Source organism: Manacus vitellinus, unplaced genomic scaffold (genome assembly GCF_001715985.3).
Source record: "Manacus vitellinus isolate BGI_N305 unplaced genomic scaffold, ASM171598v3 scaffold_22_pilon, whole genome shotgun sequence".
Classification (NCBI taxonomy): domain Eukaryota; kingdom Metazoa; phylum Chordata; class Aves; order Passeriformes; family Pipridae; genus Manacus; species Manacus vitellinus.
The window spans coordinates 12,256,825-12,277,082 of record NW_021939632.1 but is presented as its reverse complement, the minus strand read 5'-3'; the positions used below and the strand labels follow the sequence as shown (position 1 = coordinate 12,277,082).

At 35.0% G+C, this 20,258-nt stretch overlaps 1 protein-coding gene across 1 annotated transcript in view; it reads left to right on the top strand.

Moving 5' to 3' along the window:
* The window catches only part of LOC103764133 (sodium channel protein type 2 subunit alpha-like), a 46,337-nt gene that overhangs the window by 3,636 nt on the left and 22,443 nt on the right, over nt 1-20,258 (top strand). The window contains exons 4-16 of the mRNA XM_025895067.2: nt 1,183-1,311; nt 1,729-1,820; nt 2,861-3,097; nt 5,714-5,777; nt 6,859-7,000; nt 7,830-8,036; nt 8,821-9,102; nt 9,606-9,953; nt 11,471-11,603; nt 12,400-12,638; nt 14,005-14,178; nt 15,329-15,685; nt 17,584-18,036. Coding sequence (XP_025750852.1) covers nt 1,183-1,311; nt 1,729-1,820; nt 2,861-3,097; nt 5,714-5,777; nt 6,859-7,000; nt 7,830-8,036; nt 8,821-9,102; nt 9,606-9,953; nt 11,471-11,603; nt 12,400-12,638; nt 14,005-14,178; nt 15,329-15,685; nt 17,584-18,036 — 2,857 coding nt within the window. The remainder of the gene's footprint in view (nt 1-1,182; nt 1,312-1,728; nt 1,821-2,860; nt 3,098-5,713; nt 5,778-6,858; nt 7,001-7,829; nt 8,037-8,820; nt 9,103-9,605; nt 9,954-11,470; nt 11,604-12,399; nt 12,639-14,004; nt 14,179-15,328; nt 15,686-17,583; nt 18,037-20,258) is intronic.

Sequence of the window (20,258 nt, the reverse complement as noted above, 5' to 3'; positions counted from 1 at the left end):
GGGTTTGGTCCTAACTGCAACTCAAAGCAGCAGTTTTGCAAGCTCTGTGAAGGAAAGAAGCTGTGACATTGTTAATCTCTTTCTCTGAACAAAACACTGATAAATACTTTTCATCAGAATATTTGTACAAATAATGTTCTTATGCATTCTTGGGCTGTTCCTTTATCATTAAAAAAAAAAAAAAGAGAAAAAGAAAATAACCATTGAAGCCGAAACTACTGCTTTTCAGTACAGAAGATACTTTCTGTAGCCCTTTTGAAACACCTTCATTTTGTACAATGAAATTTTAAAAATAGGACACCCTCTATAAAGAAAATACCTCTACTGGGGATAATTGTTTGATATTCTCAAGTCTATCTGCTCAGCCATTGCGTACCTTTAGTAAATATTAGGTTTCACTTACCCATGGATTTTATTTCTGACATGGCAACCATGCTGAAATTTTTATTTGAACAAAAATATTTTTTTTCATGTTAGTCATGATTATTATTACCACATCTGGAGTAAACCTGGAGTACTGTGTCCAGTTCTGGGCCCCTCAGTTCAGGAAGGATATTGAGGTGCTGGAGCAGGTCCAGAAAAGAGCAGCAAGGCTGGTGAAGGGACTCGAGCACAAGTCCTGTGAGGAGAGGCTGAGGGAGCTGGGGCTGTTCAGCCTGGAGAAGAGGAGGCTCAGGGGAGACCTCATCACTCTCTACAACTGCTGTAAAGGAGGTTGTAACCAGGTGGGGGTTGGTCTCTTCTCCCAGACAAGACAAGAGGACCTGGTTTAAGCTGTGCCAGGGGAGGTTTAGGTTAGATATTAGGAAGAAATTCTTTACAGAGAGGGTAATCAGGCATTGGAATGAGCTGCCCAGAATCCACCAGGGAAGTGGTGGATTCTCCGTCCCTGGAGGTTTTTAAGATGAGATTGGATGTGGCACTCAGTGCCATGGTCTAGCAACCACAGCGGTAGGACCAAGGGTTGGCCTTGATGATTTTGGAGGTCCTTTCCAACCTAGCTGATTCTATGATTATTAGTGATGAAATTTCAAAAACTTACATGCTAGGAACTGCAAAAATATGTATGAGTTTGTAACTGCTATTACAGTGCATGTACTAATGACTGGTTTTGAGTTATTTTCCTGTGATGTATCACTGAACAACACAACAGTCTAACTTTTGCTTGAATGTTTCTTACAGGTACACTTTCACTGGAATTTATACTTTTGAATTTCTAGTAAAAGTCCTTGCAATGGGCTTCTGTATAAATGATTTTACTTGCCTTCGTGACCCCTGGAACTGGCTTGATTTTATTGTCATTTCCTTTGCGTAAGTATTTTTTTGAGTCTGTAATAATTTGTTTGGCTTATGTTAGCTCATTTGAAATTAATTGTAGTTGAATTGTGTTTCAGTTTTTTCCACTTTAATATTTCACATTAATGTAGCACATAACAGAATTAGTGGGCTATCCCACAGTACAAAAGAGAAGTTACTGGTGAACAATCAATTTTAATTAGTATTTAAGAAATAAAATCAGGGATATACATTTCATTTTAAATTTGCATTTACTGGAAAAGCTGAAGTGTGCGTTTTTTAGGGAAAACTTAATTGAAACAGGAAAATATGAAAGCAATTTTTTCATTTAAACTTGCTCCTTCAAAAAAAAAAGAGAAAATGTGAATTACAGGTCCAGGTAAGTAGTATACACTCTGCCTAATTCTGAATGACTGTGATTTAATCCTACAGGTATATAACAGAATTTGTAAACCTAGGCAATCTTTCAGCTCTTCGAACTTTCAGAGTATTGAGAGCTTTGAAAACTATTTCTGTAATTCCAGGTAAGAAGTAACTGTGTAAAATAGTACGTGCTCTTGTGTCACCTCTGTTTAACTTTGTGTGTGCTGTCATTGTGTTTGTGTGTGGAATGCCTCACTACAGATATGTGACAGAGCTTGTGGACCTGGGCAATGTCTCAGCATTGAGAACATTCAGAGTTCTCCGAACTTTGAAAACAATATCAGTCATTCCAGGTGAGAAAGAGGTTAAACACTGAGGCTGACTGAAACTCCACAGAAGCTGAACTCATGTTTTTAACAGAAACATCCAGGTTTTAGTATTAACTTCATTCCCTTTTCTAATTCTCTAAAACACTCAACCTCAGAGTTTAATACATTGTTGCATGGGAAACTCCTTTACATAGCCTGTATATATTTCCATTTCATGATGTCAAACTTTCACACATTAAGGATCAAAATGAATTCCTTATATATTTCTCTAACTAATTTGAGTGTTACTATTTATGAAAGATTGAAAATTTTAGTGTGTTGTAAAACTTGAATCCTAGAGGAATGAGATAATAAAAAGTAGCATGGAAATTGCATGATATATTTATTAGCTTATGATGCCTATCTTCACCAAACTCCATCTCCAGTGGAATAGGGTGCATTAGGATGCAGACATTAAAATTACTACTGAAATACAGTTGTGCTCTCTTTTGGTTTGATGTTAGAGAACTAATGTATTGTATATTGGAATGGAACACTGGAAAAGGTTTGGAGCAAGAGGCATCAAAAAGCAAAGAAAATGAACTATTTTCTTTAGGTGTAATTTACATGTATTGAGAGCATAAATTAAAAGTTCTTCATTTCAAGAGCGGGTGGTTTGGAATGTGTACCATTCATCCTCCTCTATACATTATTTTCAAATTAATCTTTCAGGAATGATGAAAACTTATTGGTATCTCTTCCTTTTGAAAATATTTTTGTGAAAAAAAGACTATTTTTTTGTGAAGCTATGCATGATAATTAGTAGTGTTTGCATTGCATTTTAGCTTAGGTAAATATTTAGTATTAAAATAAAAATCTGCCTCTGTTTGCAGGCTTGAAGACTATTGTTGGAGCATTAATTCAGTCTGTGAAGAAGCTCTCGGATGTTATGATCCTGACTGTGTTTTGCCTGAGTGTATTTGCACTAATAGGATTGCAGCTGTTCATGGGCAATTTGAAGAATAAATGCTTGTTCTGGCCACCAGAAAATTCAACAGCTTTTAAAAAATACGTAGTTCCATACTTTAATGGTACAGAATTTGACTGGGAAGCATACATTAAGGAAGAAAGTAAGAAATAATGTTGTGACTTTCTAAAATTTTTGTGTAAAAACACACACAAACACAAGTTAACTGTTTCATACTACAGACTAAAGATAAAAAAGCATTTAAATAGGATGACAAAGACTTAGGGTTTGTATGTATTACACCTTAAACTCATGCTGACATGATTGTTCTTTCCATTAGCTGCACTTAGAAATGTATTTATAGGGTTAGTTTGGTTTTAGAATCACAGAATCATGTAGGCTAGACAGGATCTCCACAGTACAAACCAATTGCTGCTCAGCTGCAGGTCCAGTTAGAGCGGACTGCTCAGTGCCTTGTCAGGTCAAGTTTTTAGTATCTCTAAGGACTGAGATTCCACAGCTTCTCTGGGCAGCCTGTTCCAGCATTTGACCAGTTGCACAGTAACAATGTCAGTTGCTTCCTGTGCTGCATCTGTTGACTGTTGTGAGTCTCTACAGAGTGCTGATGCAGGCAAGGCTGTTAGATCTTGTTGTGTTTTTATTCTTCCTTTCTCGTATAACTATTCTTAATACTATACACTCTATACAGTGGCATTGCAATATAGTTTCACTGGGCTCAATTATGGGTCCTTCCAATATTTTTTTCAGCTATTATATTCTGGTCAACTGTGACCGAGGGTGATATCCTCTTGTCACTTTTTTTAACATGTGTGCATTTTCATTCATTAAGAAACAAGGCCAAATTCGTTTTTTGAAACTACAGCACAGATCTTGGATCCCCATGCCAAAGAATCGGCACATGGCATTTAGGTCATTATCTGAACATTTAGAGTTTTAGCCAGCTCTAAAGCTATTAGGGAAGTAATAGGATTATAATTTTTCTAACATTTATATAAGTACTGTTCTTTGATGGTAGGGTTTTGGCATCACTGTATTTGATTTAAACGTTCAGTTTAGAATCCTCCTCTGTTCTTATATTTTTTATCCCTTGGGCTGTTTCTGACTATTTAAATACTACAATAATTTTTTACCTCGTGAAAACCAAAGCCCTTGTCAGCTTAAAAGGTACATTGATGACATCAACTGAGGATGACAACACATTGATTTAGTTGAGAATAGAGGTTTTTTTCCAGATTTCTGTGTCTTTTCCACATTCAGTGCTTGGCTATCCTTATGGTGAAAAGTTTCTCATTATGTCCAGTCAGAACCTCTCTTGTTTTAGATTATGCCCAGTGTCTGTCATTCTTCTGCTAAGCACCAGAACTTGTCTCTGTCCCCTTGATAACTTCCTTGTAGTTACTGGATGCTTTCTACCAACTCCCCCCAGAGCCTTCCCTTTGCCAGGCTGAACACAATCAGGTTCCTTGATCTCTCCTCACATGGTGAACACTCCAGCCCCCTCATGACCTGGGTGACCCTCTGCTGTACTTGCTCCATTTTATCAATGTCTGCTTGCACTGTGGGGCCAAACCTGGAAACAGTTCTCTTGGAGAAGTCTAATGAGTGCAGAGCCAAGGGGGACAGTCACTTCCCTCGCTCTGCAAGCTGGGCTTCTGTTCCTGCAGCCCTGGAGGCTGTTGACCCTCCTGGCTGCCAGGGCACACTGCTGGCTCAGCCTCACCTTGCTCTCTGTCCAACAAAAGTCTCAGGGCACTTTGTGCAGAGTTGCTCATCAGCTTGTCAGTTCCCAGCCCATGTCACTGCAGGGACTCTTCCTTCCCAGGTACACAGCTGCATTTATCTTTGCTGATTTTTATGTGTCTCCAGTCAGCCTGTTCCTCCAGTCTGCCTGGGTCCCTCTGAATGGGGCCTACCCTCACTCCTATGAACTTCTTCCTTGATTTACTATCATCTTTTTTTCTGTATTTTTTATCTCTTTTTTTTTTTTCTTTTTTTTTTTTAAATTTTATTTGAGGACAGCACAATTGTTAATCATTAACAACAAAATATATTCATTTATTTCTGAAGGCTACCACCTCATAATTAGAAGGAAAATTTTGTAAAGTTGTTTATAGTACAGCAGCTGTTATTGTCATTGGAACATCCATCTTCTTTTTAAATGCTGCCTTCATATTTTAGTCACAGGATGTGCTAGTTAATGTTGCTCTGACTTCAAAACTCTCAACCAACCATTAGAAATATTTCCATTTCAAATGAGATAGGCTTTAATTTTCTGATTACAATCTACCTGCTGAATAAGAGAAGTTTTAAGTTTTGTGTTTTCTTTCTCTCGTTTATTGGAAATCATATTTTGGAAAGATATCCAGTGTGCAGTGACTCAAGAAGAGAAAATGGAATTTATACTGTTTAATCATTGTTCTAAGATTTTATTTTTCCACGGTATTTTTGTTTTGTTACCCAGAGAGGTTGTGGATGTCCCATCTCTGCAAGTGTTCAAGGCTAGGTTGCATGGGGCCCTGATCTAGTAAATGGCATCTCTGCACATGGCAGGGGGGTTTGGAACCTCAGATGATCTTTAAGGTACCTTTCAAACCAAGCCATTCTATGATTCTGGGATTGTGCCATTATTGGGAAACCATAGATGGGAGATTATGAACATTCGAAACATGATGATTTGAACACAGGTTCATCCTTAAAAAAAAACCCAAAAAACAACTCCTTCCATTTGTAAACATATCTCTTCCTATTTTTTCTTTAGGTCATTTCTATCGCCTAGAAGGAGCAAAGGATTTTTTGCTTTGTGGCAATAACACAGATGCAGGGTAAGGTACACTGAAAATTCCATACTACATGTCTAAACATGTAAAAAATATCAATCTAAACTTAGATATTGTGTTATCAATTGCTTAAGAACATACTACTTATTCATAGGTTTTATGCAACTTCTCAACTCTGAAATAGGCATGGGGCACTGAGACTTATGACCAGATTTGGGGATGACACCTTCAGGTTTCTTCTGTCTGGGAACTGCATGCATGACATTGTCTTGCTTTCTCTTTGTGACAGTTCTCTGTAACAAAATCACATAATTCTATTTGCTAATGGTATATCAGTCCATCTCTTGCTTTCAGTTGGTTATGGCTTTAAAACATATATACTTAAGCTATTTTGGTAAACATTTAGTTTATGTATGTAACTATGAGATAATTTTATGTGTCTATAAGTACACATCAAATATACACACACATATGTGAAAAGAAATCTTTATAATGTTTTTCTGTAGAGGTTTTGGAGGCAAGAACCTTTTCTGTCTTTCAAGAATGGAATCATAATTTAAACAGTGTGCCTACAGTTGATATCAAGATTGGATCACCTACTCTCGAAACCGATATGTACAAGTAACCCTATGTGGGTTATTTGCTGCTGAGGAATTGGTAGAATTCGTTAATTAGGCTTACTAATTCACAAATGTGCAGAAACTCAGAAATCTAGTATGCCAACCTCACTGACAGACAAAGTTCAGCATAAAATACATATGCTTTCCTTTTTCTGCATGGTAGTATCTGCTTCTTCAGATCTCTGTGTAAAGTAAATATGTTGTTTTAGTTGAAGAGGTATCTGTAGAACTAATACCAAACTGTTGGGAATAAGTTTTATTTTGTCTATAATGAAAGGGTGTAAGAAGAAATATTTTCATTTACTTGTTTGTTCTTCCTGGATTTTTCTTTAAAGAACACTCTTAATTTCCTCACTAATTTTTGAAATGTTGTAAGCCATAAATAGCAGCACCCTTCACAGATGAAACTTCCTTAGAAGCTCAAGGCATAACAATTAAAAAAAAAAAGTTATATATTTGTATATGGATTGCTTTACCTCTTTTTCTTCTTTTTTTTTGCCTCCTAGTAAATGTCCAGAAGAGTATATCTGTGTGAAAGCTGGTAAAAACCCCAACTATGGATATACTAGCTTTGATACATTCAGTTGGGCTTTCTTGTCACTGTTTCGACTGATGACACAGGACGGCTGGGAAAATCTTTATCAGTTGGTGAGTGTATAGTAAAAATTGTGATTAGTGTCTTATTGACCTCAAATCAATCATGGAAAGGCCATTCTTGTTGATATTGCACACCACTGTTGTTGTTAACAATTGAAAATTAATAAAGGAAGCAAATTCAGTTGCAGAATTGAGCAGACATGGACACTTGTTAGAGAGTCTCATGATTTCCGTAGAGGCCCATGAGGGTTTTTTTGATCCTTGATTTAATTTTTACAGTGTATATTAGATTTTGTGCTGCATGATAAGATATTTTCGAAAATGTCAATGTTGAGTTGAACTTGTAAAAATGTTACAGCAAAATCTGAATCTTAATTCTGTTCTTTTAATCCTGTTTCTAGTAACTAAGAATGCATGTCTTGATATAAATTAATTTTCTTACCATAGCTTTTCATTATATGGTGTGTGCAAATGTGTTAATTATAATAAATATTATTTTCTAATTATCTAAACAACTGTAACATTTTTAATTATTTTGGTTATTTCAAATGGAAAGCATGCTAATATATGGTAAACATTCTAAGCATGCAACCTGTGCTATGTGGTTTACATTAATAACTCTGATCCCATATCCTTTTCAAGATTATTAGGTATTGAAAGAGGTTTGTCTCAGAAAAGCATGGTCCTAAAACATGTTTTCCACGTACATGAATGGTCCCTTTGTTTTGATTACTTTGTAATTCAGAAAGCTTGTATGATCTTTCTACAGAAGAAAAACAACTCAGTATTAGTTTTCACTTTTCAAATTCATTAATGCTTATGAACTGCAGAATTGATGCATGTCTTCACCAGATGGATCATTTCTCCTCTCCTCCTATAGACGCTACGAGCTGCTGGCACATCGTACATGGTATTTTTTGTTGTGGTGATTTTTCTGGGTTCCTTCTATTTGATTAACTTGATTTTGGCTGTGGTTGCCATGGCCTATGAAGAACAAAATCAAGCAACTATCTTTGAAGCAGAGCAGAGGGAGGCAGACTTCCAACTGATGCTTGAACAGCTGAGGAAGCAGCAAGAAGCAGCTCAGGTATTTTCTAACAAGAGTTTGGGCTTTAGTGTATTTCTTTGTGTGCTATTTGTTAAAAGCAGTAATTAAATTCACATATTAAAAAAACCCCATTCTTCAACATACCTCACAAGTACTTTAGACTGTTTTTTCTATGGCTCTATTGCTTTTTAAAGGTATAATGTCTAAAGCATTAATGAATTTCTGAACTGAGAATAAAAAGTACTCTCCAAATCAGAATAACAGTTTTAAAATAAATATTTCTTATCTCGGGGTATTATCTAGTAACTTGTCATGATGATTTTCCAAATTCTCAGCTTAGAAATATTTTCAATACTTGTCAAGCTTTTATTAGAGTGTACAGTGTTTTTGTCCATAAATTTCTGACTAAATTTTGCTACTTTTGTTCCTAGCAGTGAATCAAAAACTGGAAGCAGTACCTCAAAGTTTTTTCCTAAGAGCAGATTAAGGAAGTGGTTACTTACAATAAAAGTTAGAATTAGTTTGCTAAATTAGTACGACTGAAGTATGAATCTGTTTAGCTTTTTTTTTTTTTTTGCCATTGCATTCACTCTAACTAATACTTTTATTGATTTTCAAATATTTTCAAATGAACTTTGTGGCTGTAGACAATGTGGTCTGTCTCCAAGATATGGATGCAAAGTAGAACTCCATTCATGTTACAGAATTTCATTTGATATAAATCTTAGGAACGAGGGCTATTAATCTTAGGAACAAGGGCTGTATTTTTCTTTTAAAAATGATGTGATTTGTAAAGCATCTCATTAAATAACTGCTGTGGCAGGCAATAGCAGCAACTGTAACAGAGATGACTGAATACAGCGGTGAAAGTGGGATTGCTGGACCCTCAGATACTTCTTCAGAAGCATCCAAGCTTAGCTCAAAAAGTGCCAAAGAAAGGAGAAATAGAAGGAAGAAGAGAAAGCAGAGAGAGCTGTCTGGAGAAGAGGATGACATAAAACTTCCAAAATCTGAATCAGATGGAAGTATCAAAAGTAAAGGTTTCCGTTTTTCTTTTGATGGGAACAGACTTACCTATGGGAAGCCATTTACATCACCTCACCAGGTACTGTGAATAGTGTAGTTGTCATTTTTGAAATTTGTGGCATAACCATGATATCCAGATCTTTAGGACCTAGTGGGTCATAACATGCACAGAAGCCTTGCATTTTCCTAGTTTATCTAAAATAGAAATATCTTCTTAATTTGTAAAAGGAAAATTAAAGTATAATGTATGAATGTAGAAGACTAAGGGTATTGATATCTTTTAACTTAATGCATGATCTATATGTATCATTAGAATTTCTATTTTTCTCTTTAAAACAGATGAAACTACATTTTCATCCTTATACATTTTTTCTCTCCAGTAATTGTTTTAGGTACACTGTAAATGTACCCATTCAGATGACTTTCATCTCTAATGTATCTCTGAGAACTGCCTGAGGCACTGTATTAAAGATAACACTGACAGATTCCTGGGAAATATAAATTATTATTTTTTAATACATAGACATGCATTTTGTATATTTGAAATCTTTGGATGGTCAGTTTTTTATGTTTCCTTTGCAGTCTTTGCTGAGTGTTCGTGGCTCCCTGTTTTCTCCCAGGCGTAGTAGCAAAACAAGCCTTTTCAGTTTTAGAGAATACGGAAGGGAGAGAGGATCTGAAAATGAGTTTGCTGATGATGAGCACAGCACATTTGAGGATAATTCGAGCAGAAGAGGTTCTCTCTTTTTGCCGTGCAGACACGGTGAACGGCGCAGCAGTAACATCAGTCAGGCCAGTAAATCATCAAGAAGGCTGACAGCACTTCCAGTGAATGGGAAGATGCAGAGTGCTGTGGACTGCAATGGAGTGGTTTCCTTAGTGGATGGACCACCAGGTCTATTGTCGCCTACTGGACAACTTCTGCCAGAGGTGATAATAGATAAACCGTCAACTGATGGCAATGTAAGACAGTTTTAAATTACTCCGGGTTTCATGGCCTTTCTTTATTGCACCAGACAATGTTTTAATGTGATTAATTGCTTTGAAAATTGATGAGAAGTTGTGAATGCTTTTGCAGATCTTGCTGTAATGAAATGGTTTTGCGGTGATTCAATCAAAAGTGAGTGGCTGAAGCATGAAAATGAAAGAGAACAAAATAGTATGTTTTTTATATACGTGCAAAGCAAGGATATGCATGCATAGTGAATCCAATTAGTAATCTTCCGTTGCTAAATCTGTTTTAGAACTCAGAATAGGGTGCTCAGCTTTCTGAAATTTTCCATAAATTATTGTTTCAATTTTTTTTTCTTTCTTTATGGTTTTGGGCTCCCTTTAAAAGTATTTCCTAATTCTCTGTCAGTAATCTACTGGTTCTGCAGCAAATATATATACAATATATATTTGATATTGTGCAAATGTAACATCATTACATTTAGAAGCTCTGAAAGCTTCTGTTTAGAAGCTCTGAAAGCGGTTTTTTTGTCCTGGGTCTGAGAGATTATCTGAGTTTCTCACTGCCTAGGATCAGGGTATCATTGAAAAAAAAAAAGAAACCAACAACACAACATGAAAATTCATCCATTTATCCCTATGCTCAGTTTTTCCTTTTCCCTCAGTTTGCTTTAGGAGTGGACCGCAGACATCCACATGCTTTTTCGTAGAAACCTTATTTTATTGAAATAGAAATTCCTCTATGGATCACACGACCTTGGAAGTACATCAGTCAGGTTTCTTATAGTTATCAGCCAGATGCTTTACAGTTCTAATCTTCTTGTTGTTTATTATAATTTCATTTTCATGCATTTATTTAATTTACTGAAAAAAAAATCTACCCATTCTCATGCATTTAAAACTTCTTCAATAATAAAACTACAACACAGCTTTCATTTTTTTTAATAAAATATTGTAAAACAAGTGTTCATTTTTGTCAGACTTACTTGTTTCTTCAGTTGAAATTCATAGAATAAATCAGAACTGGTAGCTATTCAGTGTAGAAAATATAATTTAAATAAGTTTTGAATGGGTACAAAGATCAATTCTCATCTATTAAAACCAATTTATGGAATAATTGTTGCGGCAGAAAGCTTCCTACCATTAGTAGCTTGCTGTAAGTATCTTGTGAATGAACTAAAGTGAAATATTGGTAGAGAAAATGTGTAATTAGCAAATGGGAGTTTTTCGACTCCAGTGCTGCAGCAGTCTTGCTTTGTTTCCTTGGCTGTGACCCCCTCCAAAATTTGTTTGTATCCAGTGTGGAATTAATAGTATTTAACTATAATGCATTGGTAATATTGAAACTAAATATCCAATTTTTTTTTAATGCTTTGTAAGTATTAACAGCATTTAGAAGTACAGCATGAAAATAGCAGTTTGAAAAACCCATGGTATTTCTAAGTTGAATTTAATTTACACCCTCTTCTTTTTTTTTTTTTTTTTTTTTTAAATAGAGCACTGCTACAGAAAGAGAAATAAAAACCAGGCGTACAAGTTCATATCAAATACCAGTGGAGTTGCTGGAGGATCCCAATGTAAGGCAAAGGGCCATGAGTATAGCTGACATTATCACAAATACAATGGAAGGTGTGTTATAACTGCAGATACGTGAACTTTCTTGACATAGACTTGCTTGAAGGTATTATATCACAGTGCAAATACAGAAGACAAAAAATAAATTGAAAAGTAGAAAAAAATGCGTGTATGTAATGAAAAAGGAAGGAGAAGAATCTGATAAGCAGGCTAAAGCAAAAAACACACTGTAATTAAAATAGATAATGTGTATATGTTTTATACTATTTATTAATGTTTAGCAATGCAGTTATTTGAAGAAACCTTCTGATAACTTTTCCTCTATCTGTACTGTAAAAATATTACAGAAAATTAAAGACCAGGCCTTAGTTAATAAGGAGAAGGAAATTTTTAGTAGGATTATCTGGAATGATTACTAGTGAAAATCTTGAAAAAAGCGTGAATAATTTCCAAAAACCTATTTAGGATGAAATTAGGCTCATTATTTTCCTGAAAATAAATAATTAGATGTTTGAGAGGACTGTGAAGTTGAAAGTATAACTGAAAAAAAAAAATCCCTAAACGTAAGTATAGGGATTTTTTGATGTTTTGGGGTTTTGTTGAAACAAGATTATATAATATTAAAAATAAACAAGTATTTCAATTATTAGCTCAAAACTCTTAAGGTTTTTCTTTTAATCTTCTAAAACCTTTTCAACCAGAAAACAATAGGTTAAATTCCTGGAAATCTGAGGAGGTTCCTATGAACATCCTTGGTGGTTTCAGGTATAAAGATTAAAACTTGAAAAAGCTAAAAATTATCTTCACTTTCTCCAAAACTTCCTCACTATAAGTTTCTTTTTTTCCCCAGAACTTGAAGGATCCAGACAAAAATGTCCACCTTGCTGGTGCAAGTTTGCTAACACTTTCTTAATTTGGGATTGTTGTGAGCTCTGGTTAAAAGTAAAGAGTGTAGTGGCATTTATTGTAATGGATCCACTTGTTGATCTGGCTATCACTGTTTGCATAGTTTTAAACACACTATTTATGGCCATGGAACATTATCCAATGACTGAAGATTTTGAGAATGTGCTTAAAATAGGAAATCAGGTAAGTCCTTCAATCTGTGTAATTTGATACAATTGGAACTTGGTTTCTCTTTGAAATAGAATTGCTTTTATTAATTTTATCGTCTCATAAAATAAATGTTAAGGGTTTAATTATACCATTTGAGATATGTTGTATGTAAGTTTGATTTCTGTATTAAAATTTCTTCAAATACACTTTTCAACAACCAGAGTTTGAATGACACAAAACTGAAAGAAATATGGCTTGTTTTTGTTTAGTATCACAAAAATAAAGTAGGAGCCAAATTAGATTTTTTTAACTATAGGCACCATTGATAACAGAAGAAAAGTTGAATGCTATTTTGGATTATTATTTTTCACTGCTATTTTTGTGTATTGATGTTGTATTTTCATGAAGAATGTTTATTTGATTGGTCCATAACAATTGCAAGGCAAAGAATATATGACTTGTAAGAGTATCTTGATACCATTGGGTTTTGTTCCCCAGTAGACAGAGTCTGTAGGTTGGGTTTGGTGAGGTTTTGTGATCGTGGCTGCATGTTTCACCCAGAAGACTCCCATTTTTTCCTTTCCCATGTAATGCAGTAACTTGAGCTGTGTGAGTATAACTGTTCCTTAGTGCTAAGAATTTGTGCGTGCTCCCAGTCAGCTAAAATGTCACTATAATGCTGATGTAGTTTCAGTGGTTGCTTTTTTGCTTTTTGGACCTTTTAAAGAATGCTTCTGAATTTTTTAAAGTTTGCTCATCTTTCTAGTAAAAGATAGTAATTTATGCAGTTTTGTAGATACTGGTGATCATACATCTACAGTAAATACAATGAATTTATTTCAGAGATGTTTTTTGCCTGCTGCTTCAGAAGACATCAGAGACATTCAGAATCAGAAAGGAGTTTTACTTCAAACATGACCCTTCACACAACTGATGTTTTTTTTGGCAGATAGAAAGAGATTATGTGCTTATCTCTGAGTTCCTATGTAGACTTCATTAATAGCACATCACTCCAATTTGTGACCAATTCACATTTTTCCACACTCCTTTGTTAAAGCAGCTTCCATTTGTCAAGAGCAACTGTTAATTATCTTGATGAGAAAAGTTCCTTTAATTAGATGGACAGCAGGTATGAGGAGCAAACCGGAGGCCTGTTAGGAACAGTTTGTTCTTTGGTAGTCACTAAACGTGTCCCAGGTTTAACTGAAATTATGGGTTTATGCTACAGCTCATTTTGATGTTGCCACTTACCTTCTCTGTGGGCTTCAGCTTGTTATGATTTTCCTTACTGACATCCTGCTGTAAGAGGGATGCTACTTCTTACTTAAGTTGTTCTTTATCTGCTGGTTCAACTTATTAATGTTTATCTATAAAGTAACAATAAACATTCTTTCTTCAGGTTTTTACTGGAATTTTTGCAGCAGAAATGGTTCTCAAGATAATTGCCATGCATCCTTTTTATTATTTCCAAGTTGGCTGGAATATTTTTGATAGTTTTATAGTTACTCTTAGTTTGGTGGAGCTTTTTCTGTCAAATGTGGATGGATTATCTGTTCTCCGATCATTCAGATTGGTAAATAATATATCTGCATTAATGAATGAATTATATTTGTATTTCAACTGTACTCATAAAAATAAGACCCTTTTTAGTATTATGTGTATTTTTTACTAAGTGTCACAGGATATCTCTGCAAGCATGTTTTACAAAATTATTTCTGCTGTCATTAAATACTGTGAGCCACTTTATGGTTCAGAAGCAACTAAATACTGTTTTAAGCTGTAATTTTATTATAATTGTTTTAACATGGATGGGTAAAGCTCAATGAAATGTATAATTTTTTAAGTGTGTATTGAGAGATATAAATAAAACTCTTCTAGTCTTGTTAACTTCCATATGTGGAAATAGCAAAGAGGCTAGAGGTGTTCTTTTCAAATGTAGAAATTATAAAATTCATGGTTTTGAAAAAATTCAAAAAGATTGATTTTTCTTTTCCCCTTAGAAAAAAAAAAGTTTTATTTTATTAGAAAAATATTTTTGTTTTAAAAATGAGAAATGATGTGTGAGACATGCTTTCCTTGTGTTCTGTTTCCATTTTGCATTTCTATTTTTCTTTTATCTGAAAACAAAAAATATTTAATGCATTTTTATTTTGAGTGGGTTATGGGTAAGAAAGAATATGAATTACACTTTTTCTACTTCATAAGTTGAAATGTTTGACTTGCATATTGTGTTTTGCTTTTATTTCCGGACAGTGGGTGTGTCTGATCTTTTTTTAATTTATTGGAGGCAATATTCTTTTGGAATACCTCATTCTTTGAGGATTTCAGAATCCTTTTTTTTCTGTCAGTAGAATTCTGTTGAGCTTTATTATTTTTTTAATTCATTTCTGCACATAATGGTTGAGATTTATGCCATGTTTAGAATTCACTGTCTGAACAAATACAATCCCTGTTCTATTTTTTTCTTGAGTAAGAGAATACAGATATACTACCAAAAAAACCAAAAACAAAGTAAACCACAAAAAAGCAAAGTCTAAAATTTATTAGGTTTTAAAAATGTGTATTTTATGAAACTCCTGGCTCTGTGTAAGTTATAGTTGTTGGAATCATGTTGAAGTTTCTACTTTTTGCTATTGCTGAGAATTGCTAGTTTATAATATATTGCTGTTTCTATAGAATTTTTTAACTACTGCAAATAATACTTCTGTATTTTTGTTTTTCAGTTGCGAGTTTTCAAGTTGGCAAAATCTTGGCCAACTCTAAATATGCTGATTAAGATTATGGGCAACTCAGTGGGGGCTCTGGGCAATCTGACCCTGGTGCTGACAATCATTGTGTTCATTTTCGCTGTGGTTGGGATGCAGCTCTTTGGGAAACACTACAAAGATTGTGTCTGCAAGATCTCTGATAATTGTGAACTTCCACGCTGGCACATGCATGATTTTTTCCACTCTTTCCTGATTGTATTCCGAGTGCTGTGTGGAGAGTGGATAGAAACAATGTGGGACTGCATGGAGGTTGCTGGCCAAGCCATGTGCATTACAGTCTTCATGATGGTCATGGTGATTGGAAACCTGGTGGTATGTAGCCAAAATAATTTTAGAATTCATTTAGAAAAAGAATGGTAGCAGAACCAGTAACTGTTTTTCTAAAAATTATTAAATGGGGATTTTAAATATGTTTTTCATGATTTTGAATTTGTTATGAGTATGGATTCTGAAATAGAGTTTTCTCTTTGTTAGATTTCTGATCCTCTGTAGAATCCTCAGCTTGGAGGATGGCCCCCCTCGGGGGTCTGGAGTGGAATTCAGATACGGATGAGAGAGTGCAGCACCATATGTTCAGGTTTTTGTGGACTACTGGTTACTTAGAGAGGGAGAGAAGAATAAAGGCACCCCAAGTGTTAGGCTTCTAGGATGGGAGTTTGCTGTTTGCAGAAGAGGACATAGCAGGGCGTGCCTCCCTACCTGATTGAAGCATCACTTCCAATCACACATAGCCAGGTTATTAGGGGTACTTTTTTTACCATTTTCTACTCTCTCCTGTCGAAAAGACTACTTTAACATTCATAAGACTCTGAAATGTATGCCATTTTGAGACCTCCTTGTTGCATAGCCAGTACTTTACACAAGTGGTATAAAGAAACTTGAATTAGAAGGCAGTTGTTATGCAGAACATAACCAGATTGGATTACTTCAGCCTTTCTTCCACTTCTTCACCTTTTTGCTTCCTCTTCTGTGCTCTTTACAGATACTTTTAAAGTAGTTGCATTATATCTGCTTTTGTTTTTCTCCAGAGGAAAGCATCATACCTGCATCAGATTGTACCAATATGTGTATACAGTTCTCTTTTTAAATAAGTTTTATATTTATTAACTCACCAGTATTTAAGACTTTAATTGCTCTGCCTTTTCCTCTGCTTTTCTTATTGCCTTCTGAGTCTTCCTATGTTATTCTACATCTCTTCTTTACGCAACTTGCAGTAGCAGAAGGGATTTTAAATTGACCATCCTGAAAGCATTCTCTATAAATAAAATTTCTAACAGGAATAAGTTAATTATCTTTAAACCAGGTGTGCATTGCTTCTAGTTGCATAGCCATTTGCTTCAGTATTTTCTACAAATCTATTGTCTTATAATGGATTGAACTGTGAAGCTTTTTGACCAAAGAAAACTTCCTCCTTAAGTAGTTTTCTAAACCAGAAGTTAGAACTTTGTGCAATGAAGTATCCACCTCTGTGAATTGTCCCACAGTATTTACTGTATTTGGATTTTACTCCATAGCACTGGTAGAATTTCTTACATGAGCAGACATGCCTGCTGTATGTTCAAGGCTGTTTTATCCATTAATCTTTCTGTGTTCCCAACACGTAGTTTTACCCGTTGTCTTCCAGGCTGATAGAAAAACTGATTTGAAGATTTCAAGAGCTGGTACTCTGCTGCTTTGGCATTCGAGTTCCTGGGAGACCCTGGGCTCACATAACCGATACATGTTCTATGTTTTGTCTAGCTGTGGGAAGAGGATGACTTGGGGTTAGAAAACAGAGTGCATTCCTCATTTTTTAAGTCGCACTCAGCAAAATATTTGTGTGAGTTTGGACCAGCATGTAGGAAATGTGTTTTCTGCACAGATCAATTGTGTCTTCTGTTGCAGAGTGCTTTGCTTTGCCAGAGCAGTAAATATGTTGAATCTGTTCAGGCAGAACCAAAGAATCCTTCATTTCTGACCTTGTACAAGCCTGAGCAGAAAAAGAATTTACAAGTTTCAGCAGTGTAAAACCACAAAACCCCCTGTGTAGAGGTATAGGGCAGGTGTTGTGCTTAAATTACATTTGCATTTTATTTTCTGTGTAATTTCCAGAATCTTATACTGTGAAGGAAAGCATGAAACCTATGTTCGTAGTGTGTTCGTGAGAAGCATGTGAATGACAACTGAAGAAATTAATCTCTGTTGTCTTTTTTTTTTTTTTTTGAAATTAGGTATTGAACCTTTTTCTGGCCTTGCTGCTGAGTTCATTTAGTTCAGACAATCTTGCTGCTACAGAGGATGATAATGAAATGAACAACTTGCAGATTGCTGTTGCAAGAATTCAGAAGGGAATAGATTATCTGAAGAAAAAAGCAGGTGAATGTGTCCAAAAGTCTTGTTTGGGAAAACAAGCTGTTGTAAATCAAAGAACAGCAACAGATCAGTTGAATGATGAGAGACACCACTGCATTTCCAACTGTACCATCGCTGAAATAAGGATAGATACGAATTATCACAAAAATGAGAATGGAATGGCCACTGTTATAGGTGGCAATGATTATACATCATTCATAAACAACCCAAGCCTTACTGTTACAGTACCAATAGCTGATGGAGAGTCTGATTTTGAACATCTAAACACAGAAGAGTTTAGCAGTGACTCAGATTTGGAAGAAAGCAAGGAGGTAAAATTTAAATATTTTATTTTTTTGTATGAGCTAATTATACCAGTTGTATTGTTTCTTTGTATGAATCTTCCTGCTGAGGAATGCAAAACAGTTGTAATTTGAGATTGTTGGACTGTGCTGAGAGTGAATAAATTGAATTGGGCAAGTGGAGCTCAAGGGGGCAGGAAATCCAGGCAGAACTGTATGACCATACATGAACCCATTTATAAAAAGATTTTTGAAAAAACAATCTCTTACAAATTGTTGGTTAAATAGACAAACTAGTATATATGTACAGCATAAACAGTTAAAAGACTGGGTTTTTTATGTAACTGTAATATTTCTGTGAAGGAAGGATGAAAGTAAATTGCTATTTAAAAATATTAGAGAAGATATTAACAAAGAATATGAATACCCTTTTAGGAAAATCAACATTACTTTTACTGGATAAACTTAACAGAGGTGCTAACTCAGGCTACTGAGAGCAGTAACAACAATTTTCGAGTTCTGAGGTTAAAATGATGGGGAAGAACCAAGGGAACAATGTTAGTATTATAAGGTGAATACATCAATTAAAAACTGCTGAGAAAAAGTAGAATTACTGAATGAAAAAATATTGATTTCTTGCTTGCTTGTGGGAGTTTTGAACCAGTCACTTCAAAGACAACTGCCTGGCTTTAAACTTGGTCAGCAACTGCAGACTGAGGGGGAAAAGCAAAATTATGGATTTCAGCAGGATCCTGAGAGACAATGAAAATTCAGATAGCAATCTGTGGCTCAAGAGCAGACTGTGTCTAGCATCAATACCCCTGGCATGTGAAGACACCAGAACATTAATAGAGTACCACTGATTGTGTAGACAGCTGTACTCCAGCCTGGATTGTTTTGGATTTTGGTGGGGGATGGAGGGGTGTGTGTTTGTTTGTTTGTTGTTTTTTGGGAGTTCAGTTGATTGGTTTGGAGGGGTTTTGATTGGTTTTCAGCTTTTTAGGTTTTTAGTTGTTTTGTTTTGAATGGGTAATTAATTTGACCATATCATTTCGAAATTGTAGAAAATAAGTTTGTTCTAGAAAAGTGTAGTGAAATTACATTTAGGAAGGTGTAATAAGGTACTCTTTAGGTGTTTCTTTTATTGTAGAGTGCAGTGTTCATTAGTATTACACTTATTTTTGCTATTTCACCAGCTTGTTTTCTGATGCTTAATTTGTTCCACCTACTTTTTGGAGATTTCACTGCTTCATGTATTATATTGACCACTCGGTTGAGAAGACTGTAGATTACTAAGAGACCTCTTTAAAGCAAAGCAAATAATATTCATAAATTCCTTAAAAATCTGACCAAAGGATACTGGACTTCTTAGTGTTTTAATAAAATTTGGTTTTGTGAAAGGAATATTTGATGAACCCAGGTAATCTACTCTTGCTCTGATAACTGTGTTAAATCTGACTCTTACCTGGAAAATATTCTTCAATTGAAGACACCTCATTCTTCACTATTTTATATTTAAGTATTGGGTGACAAAATCTGTCTCCTCACCTGTGATATATTTCTGAAGATGAAACGTAAGTATTAGCTGTTTATATGATACTGTTATCTAGTATTAATTTTAACACACTCAAATTTGGAGAAGTGGCTGAGTATTGGTATAGTTGAAAGACAACCATAGGAAATACATAAACTAACAACGAAAAACTATTTCATGTAAACTAGTTCATAGTCAGCAAGGAAATTGTCTTTTGTTTTGTAGATTATTTCAGCTCTTCCTTTCAGACTTTCCCTTTGAATGGGAGCAGTCTATGTTGGAGTTATTAGATAGCTACATTATTTGATAAGCCTTTGAGAAGTTATTGGTGAGAAGTGAGATTAGATTTATAACAGAAGACTAATAAAAGATAGGTCTGAGATACCTGAGGAAATTACAGATTTATTGTTAGGCGTGGGATTTTGTTTTTGATTGCTCTATGTCTGCTGCAATCCATAATGCACCTTAAACTGTTTGAAACTTTTTTTTTAAAGTCATGCAGTTAAACCTAATGTTTGTGGGAAAAATTGCTTATGCAGAAGTTTTCATGTTGGACATGGTATGATTTACTTTTTGTTTTGTTTTGCCCGCAGCTTCTTTCTGAAAGTTACAGTAGATACATATTTAGCACCTAGTGAAGACCAGGAATAACCTTGAAAACGAAATGCAAGGAGAAATAAATTTCTGTCATTTTAAAGGTCTAGTTACTACTATTTAA